Source organism: Excalfactoria chinensis, chromosome Z, assembly GCF_039878825.1.
Source record: "Excalfactoria chinensis isolate bCotChi1 chromosome Z, bCotChi1.hap2, whole genome shotgun sequence".
NCBI classification, from domain to species: Eukaryota; Metazoa; Chordata; class Aves; order Galliformes; family Phasianidae; genus Excalfactoria; species Excalfactoria chinensis.
In genome coordinates this window covers 5,153,675-5,161,868 of record NC_092857.1, presented here as the reverse complement: position 1 = coordinate 5,161,868, position 8,194 = coordinate 5,153,675, and the positions used below count along the sequence as shown (strand labels likewise).

At 53.6% G+C, this 8,194-nt stretch overlaps 1 protein-coding gene across 1 annotated transcript; it reads left to right on the top strand.

The window, feature by feature from the left end:
* Window positions 1–2,846: 2,846 nt before the first annotated feature.
* LOC140263885 (rho GTPase-activating protein 32-like) lies at window positions 2,847–7,520 on the top strand. The gene is made up of 10 exons (XM_072359198.1): window positions 2,847–2,897; window positions 3,082–3,163; window positions 3,619–3,762; window positions 4,197–4,299; window positions 4,460–4,592; window positions 4,788–4,870; window positions 5,234–5,341; window positions 5,709–5,854; window positions 6,991–7,067; window positions 7,311–7,520. The coding sequence occupies exons 1-10, from the start codon at window positions 2,847–2,849 to the stop codon at window positions 7,518–7,520; spliced, it is 1,137 nt and encodes a 378-aa protein (XP_072215299.1).
* The last annotated feature ends 674 nt before the right edge of the window (window positions 7,521–8,194 follow it).

The window sequence follows — 8,194 nt, the reverse complement described above, 5'->3', positions numbered from 1 at the left end:
AAAGCGCATGTGCCACAATTTGTGGTGCAAGGTGCTCTCAGAACTGCTGCTTACAGTGCCCAGAAGGCCTCCTTTTTGACAGGGAGAGGATTAACTCGGTTATTTTAATGAATCTATTTCCTTTCTGTTCATCTTTCATACTCCCTCTCCAGAAACTATCTGTGGATCCACAAGTAGTATTTCTTGCTAAAGAGAATAGGCGTGCAGCCTGCGCTTTCGTTTGCGCAAAGGATCTTCTAATCACCTCTGTCTGTGTTTCTTTTAGACCCTGATGTGGAGCAGAGTGGAACACAGACTTGGGTGCATGTTCAGTCAGGAGCAGGGACACGTAATGCTCATCTTAGGTGTCTGGCTGACAAGAAGAGCAGAGAGGTAAGTTTCACAGGGTGGCGTGCCCATTTAATTTTACTTTTCATTCATGATGCATAGAGGCGTTACCCAGACAAAGTGAGCATTTGTCAGCTGGACTTTCTAGAAATGACCTAGGCAGTGAAATGGGTTTGAAGCATCCCAAAGAGCTTTGCAAAAGAATGCTGAGAGTGAATCTGGCACCCTCCTTTGGAAACCTGCAGTGTCTGTCAGCTCTTCAGCTGTGCCCAAACACATCCCACTGCGCTGCCACACCAGGACGTAATTCCAACCCCACAGTGAGTTCTGGAATGTTGTGGTGCCGTGTTGGAATCCCATGTGACCGCGTGGTCTTGCCTTCCCCCCCTTGTGGGGGGTCATGGTGGACCAGGCTGGTGGCTGTTGGTGATGTCATAAGCGGCTGGCATGAGGGGAGGGGCGGTGCGTTCTGTGTTCCTTTGTGGGCGAGTAGGAGTTCGGAGTGGTCGGTTTTCTTGTTGTTCTTGTGCCTTTAGTGCCTTTGTTTGAGTGTCATCGTGCGCAGCATCCTGTAGGTAAGCTGAGCCAGCGTGGGATGGACGGGTGGGCAGTGAGGTGTTGAGAAGTGCTGGCTGTCGGAGCTCCCAGCACCGTATTGCTTACTCTTGAGCATCAGACGTAATTTTCCCCCGGTAGACACGTTCCAAAGGGGGTGTTCATAAAGGTGGCACCCGTCCCATGCTTCTTCCGTCGTCTTCTGTGCTCAATTGTGGAAGCATCGTCAAGTTGCTGGGCGGACAGGCATCCCGTAGCCTGAGACTCAGCATGTCTTGCAGCAAGTGGATGGGACAGTTGTGCTGTGTGCGTTCTGCCATGGCTGCCTTAGCCCTGCTCACTGACCTGCTCTTTCTCTCTCCTCTGCCCACCCTCCGCCCACTGCCTTGGTGCAGCTTTTGCTCTCAGAAGATCTGAGCAGAGTGACCAGGAACTGCTGCAGGTAGCCTGAGGTGATCTTGTTGCCAGGTACGTGCCATGTTTTGCCCCACCATATCGTTTTGCATGCCGTGGGTTTCTTCACTGCCCTCCAGCTCAGCCCTCAGAAGGGTGCTGTCTAATGCCCTGCTATCGCACTGTCAGAGTGCTCTGGGCAAATGCATCTGCTGCTCTGTGCCAGAGTCCCCATCTGCTGGCAGAGGGATAGCAACTTGGTACAGTGCTGCCTAAGAGGCTGTCACGTTGGAATAGACTGAAGCAAGGGGTAGTTTCTCAAACACTTGCCTATGCCGCAGGGTATGCAAGGGTAGTTCTCAAGAAGTCTCTGCATACTGTGCTGTGTGAATCGAGATAACAGAAGTGTGTTTCTGCTCTGTTCCAGCTTGTCACACCTGGTGTGATGGGCCTTGAGTGCAGCAAGATCAGACGTGAGCCTGAGGTGGCAGCGACGGAGGTAGAGTATGAAGCTCTGGCTTGTCTTTGTTCCCTGTGTTGAGCCAGCAGAGGGAGCTGCAGATGTAGTCTCCTGCAGGAAAGAGTGGGCCAAAGGGGGCCAGGCCACCTGTCTGCGCCAGTGCCATTGCTGATTAGTCTGTGTAGAGAGAGATGCATCTTTGCATGGCCTGGCAATCCCACTGCACACCAGGACGGGAAACAACTGTCATGAGACGTGCAGCTCCTTCTGAAGTGCTCCTGATCAGGACGGAGCGCATTTCCTGCAGCTTTCTCTGCAGATGTGCTCCTCCCCTTGAAATCCTCCTGGTTTGTCCTCAGCTCCTGACCACGGCCTGTGCTCTGTTTTGCAGGCTGATAACATGTGGAAGCCGCAGCTGGTGCGTGCGGAGTCCTCTCTCAACGTTCCAGCGATTGCGGCAGCCCATGTTATTAAGCGCTACGTCGCGCAGGGGCCGGATGAAGTCTCCCTGGAGGTAAGCAGTTCCAGGCGTTCCTTGTTGTCATGCACGGGAGAGTAGTCTAGGGTGTGAACGGCTCAGGAATCTTCTCAGACACCTTCAGAATGTCTGGTGAGGTGAAGCTTGGAAGGTTTGGTTCCAGCTTAGACTTGTGCTGGGTCGGGAGGAGTTGAGACATCTCTCCAATATGGTTGGATTGGGCATTTGAACCTCGTGATCAAGCAGATCCTGCCCAGTATGGGAGCCTGGTCTCTGACGAACAGCAGACCGGGTGTGAAGTGTGCAGATGTGTTCAGAAAGCCCTGCTAACTGATGCCCATGGTTAAACTGGAGCTCCTGCATAGGCTTTGTCAGAGAGCCTGCTGCTTTTGAGACCCGTTTCCTACTGCACGGCTGTCTTGTGTATGTTGTGTAACTCTTGTCCCTCCACGTTCAGTTTTAGAAGGGAAAATGCCTCGTGGGCTGCACTGGTGCAATTGCTGTCAAGCTTTAGGCTATTCTGCGTTGCAGAAGGCGGCAGTTGTTTGAGCTGTGTTTTCTAGACGGTTGTGCTGTAGCTGGGGTTGACGTTTCAATCTCTTGCAGGTGGGAGACTTGGTGTGCATTATTTCTATGCCACCAAAGGAGCTGAGCCCCTGCTGGAGAGGCAAGCGTGGCTTTCAGGTAGGCACATGCTTCCAACAGGAGAGCACAACTTCAGTAGAGTCAGGAATCTCAGGTTGGAGCTGCTCTGCCTGAGCAGGATGGCTTCTGGACGCAAACAGTTGCCCTGTGTCGGTGTCAGAGGACCTTCCCTTTGGCTCTGGGCTCGGGCTAATGCCCAGCTGTCTTTTTGTTCTTGTTACAGGTTGGATCTTTCCCTAGTGAGTGCGTGGAACTCATTAGCGGAAAGGTTCCTGAGTCCCTCGTCACTTCATTGCCAAAGCCAGGTACACATGTTACATTTGATACTGCGGGTTAGTAAAATGGGGTCAGAGCGTGGCTTTCAGGGGTTTCGTTAATGCTGGAGGTCTGCACTAAACTCCATCTAAAGACGCAGAGATCTGGCCCAGTCCCACTGTGTTTCTTATTGGGCTTGGGGAAGTCACAGAATCCTCCTGGAATGGCTTGGGACTGGAAGGAGCCTAAAGGATCCTCAGGCTCCAAGGCCCCTGCCTCAGTCCGGGTCACCAGCCTGCGCATTTAGTAGGAGACGAGAGCAGGCTGTCCAGGGCCCCTTCCGACCTGGCCTTGGGCACTTTCAGGGACGGGGAAAATCCGTTCCTGCATGTCCTGGTTGGGAATGTTCTTCCCATTGTTCCGTGCTCTGTCAAATGCGTTACGCTCGGGCTCGTCCAACCGATCCAAGCCTGAAATGAACTGGTTTCTCTGTTTTGTTTCGCAGCGCCAAAGAAACGGGGCAAGCTCCCACCCTTCCTTCGTTCGGTGGTGAAGGCGCGCCCCAGGAGAGCGGAGCAGCCGGAGCCGGAGAAGGAAGGGGTGTTTGGGTGTGACCTGGGGGAGCACCTTCTCCGCTCTGGCCGTGATGGTAAGGAACAGCCCATTGCAGAGATCTTCCTCCGTTGGGCATCTGAAGATGCAAGGGAGATCAAATCCAGCAATTGTTTCAGCCTGATAATGTAGGAAGGCTTCTGGCCACAGAGAGCATAGTGCATCCTTTTCCTAGCTCCTGTGGTGGTGAGATTGGATTCCTCCATTCCCGAGGGAGCTGTGATGGGACTTGCAGTGTCTGTGGCTTTGCCAGAGTTGCTTTCTCCAGGCTGTTGATAGGTCGTGGCATTTCTGGAAGGCCAAGAACACATTTCTGTGCAGTTTCCTCACAGCTGTCTCTGCCAGCTTTCTCCTCTAAGGAGGAGGCAAGCGGTAGCGTGGCTGGGCTTAGTGGCTGGGATGTGAGAAGAGCACGGCCTGAAGCAGGACTTGAGGAAGAAGCTGAGCTAAGCGCTGTCTCTTGTTCTGTAGTCCCCCAGGTCCTGCAGAGCTGCTCTGAATTCATCGAGCAGCATGGCGTGGTGCGTGGGATCTACCGCCTGTCCGGCGTCACGTCCAAGATCCAGCGACTACGGTAAGAGTGCTGCGACTGACACAGCTGTCAGTAGGGGCACGTGCCATGCTGCGGGCGTTCAGAGGAAGCCCTTCCTTTTCTTGACTGTACTTGGTGTGGCTTTGGACTTGTTTTCATCTTTCTCAAAGCCCTCTGCGCAATTCTGTGTCCTTCTCTGCAGCCATGAATTTGATTCAGAGCAGGCTCCTGAGCTGAGCGTCCGTGACATTCACAGCGTGAGCTCCCTATGTAAGATGTACTTCAGGGAGCTCCCGAACCCTCTCGTGCCCGAGCAGCTGTATGACAAGTTCTCGGTAAGCACAGGGCAATGCCTTGCACTGCTTGGCCTTGATGACACAGGCTGAGTGCCGCGGTGTTCCCCTGATGCCTCTTGGAAGGCATCAAGTCTGCCTCGGTGCTGAGCACCAGCGCGCTGTCCCCACGGTTCGCAAAGCTGTGGCAGCTCTCTAGGCTGACTGGTGTCTGAATGCCTTCCTGCCTTTTTCCAGGACGCTGCTCGTGCTGCTACGGAGGAGGAGCGGTTGCTCATGATGAAGGAGGCCATCCAGCAGCTGCCCGCTCCTCACTACAGGTCAGTGCTGCGCTCGGTCTGCTGAGCTCAGCCCTGCTGCCTTTCAGAGGGCAATGATGCGATTCCAGGTGTTGCCTGACACCTGCAACGTCATGCGTCTGCACGCTGAAGCGGCTGAAGGCTGCATGGGGTCAATGGACTGGGTCGGTTCCTTGGCACGGGGGCACGGTTGGTGCAGCCGATGGCTGCGGCTGTGCTTTGCAGGGCTTGGTGCTGCAGCGTGGTGGCACTGGGAACGTTTTATCTACTTCCTATTCAGGGACGGTAGCAATGCCATCAACTAGCATGAAGTGAGGTTTGCTTTGTGCACTGCAGCACGGCTTGCTTTTTGGTGCTGAACATCTGCCCCTCTTGTTTGTCCAGGACTTTAGAGTACCTGATGAGGCATCTGGCGTCTCTTGCTGGGAGCAGCTCGGTCACCAACATGGACGCTAAGAATTTAGCAATCGTGTGGGCTCCAAACCTCTTAAGGTAAACTTCCTTTTCTGTTGAAGCACAACGCTTAGTTCTGCTCTCCAGAAAGAAAGCAGTCCTCCCTTCTTCTTCCTCTAGTGTGCTCTTCTCCTGTAAAAGCTGTCAGAAGTGGCTGGCAGCAGAGGAGGAGCCTGGACTGCTCTCCCCCAAGCCCAGGGGCCCAATTTCTAGATGGCAGTTTCTGCTCTCCTGTTGAGCTGGGACTGCTGTGTTCTTGATTATCCAGGAGAATTTTGTCAGTGGCATTGCTGCTTGCCCACTGCGGAAGTCTCCAGAGCCCAGCTGGACTGCTTTGGGCTGCAAAACTTCAGGCCTGGGGAAACAGTCTTGGAGGAACGACTTGTAAAATCTGCCTTTTCTTCAGATCCCAGCAGAGCCAGTCTGCCTGCGTCAGCGGAGGAGCTGCCTGCTTAGAAGTGCAGACGCAGGCAGCAGTGGTGGAATTCCTGATCGGCAACACAGACGTCCTCTTCCACACCAAATCCACGTCAGCCGTGGGAGAGGGAGCAGGTGAGCGTCTTCCTCCATTAGCTTGATCTTGATCCAGTCCAGGCCTTCTCTGAGATCTTTCAAATACGCTTGGGCTCTCAACGGGACAGGAGGCTTCTGGGCTTAGATGAGAATATGGCACCCTGTTGCTGGATCCTGAGAATGTCTGAGGTCAGACTTTACATGGAGAAAACCATCCCTGCCTTTAGGATGTTTTGAATGGGGGTGAAACATGATTGAAGTGTGGCAGCAAAGCTTTCTGAGTTCCCAGATCTGTTTTCTAGGTTTTGGGTTTTTTTTATGCCTGTTTTGCTACAGTGCGCAGCTCTTAATGATGACTGTGTCCTTTGCCACGAGCATACCTCTGAGCAGCCGGTTACTTTGAGCTCCTCTTCTTCCAGCTGCTCGGATAAGCAAGTCTGAGAAGAATGCAGAACGGGGATGGCTGTGCTGCTGCTTTCTGATCCTCCCTCTTACCTGCGGTTTTCCCTTGCAGGGCACAGTTCTGTACCTGGGCCCGAGTCTGTGCGGGAGTCTCCTCCTGCCACAAAGCTGCTCACCCTGCAGGAGGCGCAGGCTCTGAGAAGAGGCCAGAGCAGCTCTCCTGCTGTGGTCGAAAGCAGCGACATCGAAGTGGAGGAAGACCCCGCAGCCGTATCAGGGAGATTCCACACAATCATTGATTTTCCATCTCAAAGGTAAAGAGGACTTCCCTTTCCAGCCCCTATCATCTTAGGTCAGGTGGGCTTTCTTGGTTTACTTTTTGTCCATGATATCTCCCTTATGGCTGCGCAGTTCCTCATAAAGCAGTTAACGCCTGCCAGCTCCTGTCCTGTCCGGCTGTGGAGCCTTTGCTCACATGCTCTGCATCTTGCTTGACATGGTTGAGAGGAATGTAGCCAGCAGGGCTTGAGGGCTGAGCTGTAGGAATGGAAGCGTCCTCTGCTGTTTGAAACAGAGCGCGTTTCCAAGCTGTGTTTCAGCAGAAAGCAGGCAGTGCCCTGAACGGGCAACTATTGGCAAGGGCTCGGTGCGAGTCTTCCCTCACCCTGCACCACGACTGACAGCATGCTCTGTTTTCTCTCCAGACCAAGTTCTTTGAGAAAGAGGAAGGAATCACCAGCTGTCAGCTGGTGTTCCTGCTTCTGCCTGCGCAGACCATCTTCTGTGGGCAAACGCCAACAGCAGCGCAGTGCCAGGGAGCCCTCACAAGCAGAACTCGTGGTCCTGGCAGGTAAGGGTGCAAATCCAGCTTTCAAAACACTGCTTGTCAGCAACACAGGTAGAATTGATGCTTTCAGTGGGCTTGTACCTGCTTCCGGCATTCAAGCCCGTGCCTGACATCTTCAGCTGACCCCTGTTTTCCCAAAGGAGCCTCTCAAGCTGTTTGTAACCTACTTGACAGGCAGCACCAAGCCTTTGCCTCCAGGGGCAGAGAGAGTTTGACACTAACCCCTGTGTATCCACTCCTTCCTAGGTGAATCAAGCCCTTGTGAAGCCAGAAGAGCCAGGTCAAGTGCTGATTGCTCAGAGAGTGCTTCCATCAATGGAGAGCTCATGGGAAGCCCAAGTCGCTGCACATCCAATGTCAGCCTTGCATGTGACAGCAGCAACGGAGAGAAGGAGGAGATCGTGGTTGAAGCGCTCATTTCTCCCAGCTCTCCTGAAAGGGCTTCCCCGAGCCTGACAGAAACCACAGTCACCAGCCTGGACTGTGGCCCGGTGCCTCTGCAGTGCAGCCCAGCCCAGACACAGCCTGAGAGCTGCGACAGCGACACCTCCAAGCAGGACCAAGGCAGTGTCGCTGAGGAGAAGCCAAGCGTCTTGGAGGGGGTCTTGGAGCCAGGCTGCACTTCAAGTGAAAGCCTTCAGAGTGACAGCAGCGACGGAGAGAAAGAGGTTGTCATTGTTCAGCCAGTCATTTCTCCCAGCTCTGCTGAAGGGGCTGACGTGAGCCAGCAAGAAAGCACAGACACCAGCCTGGACTGTGGCCCGGTTGAAAGCAGTTAAAAGTTAATGAAGTTAATGAAGGTGCCAGCATTAGGACAGTGGGGCAGAAGAGAACGGCACAGGTATCGCACACGGTCTCTACAGTGCTGGAGGTGAAAGGGGGACATTGGCTTTCCCCTCAGAGATTTCTGAAGTAGCAAGCCATTCGAGTGGAGCAAGATGATGGAGAAACACCAGTAACCAATATTGTAAATCCAGCTGCTTTTCATAGTGGAATTAAAAGGAGAACCCGTGTCTCACGACGGTTTAGAGACTATGAAAGCAGTCTATTCCAGTCACAGAGACTTGAAAGAAGAGCCACTGGAGGATGCGGAAGACACCTGGTACACAGACGGGAGCAGCTTTGTTCAA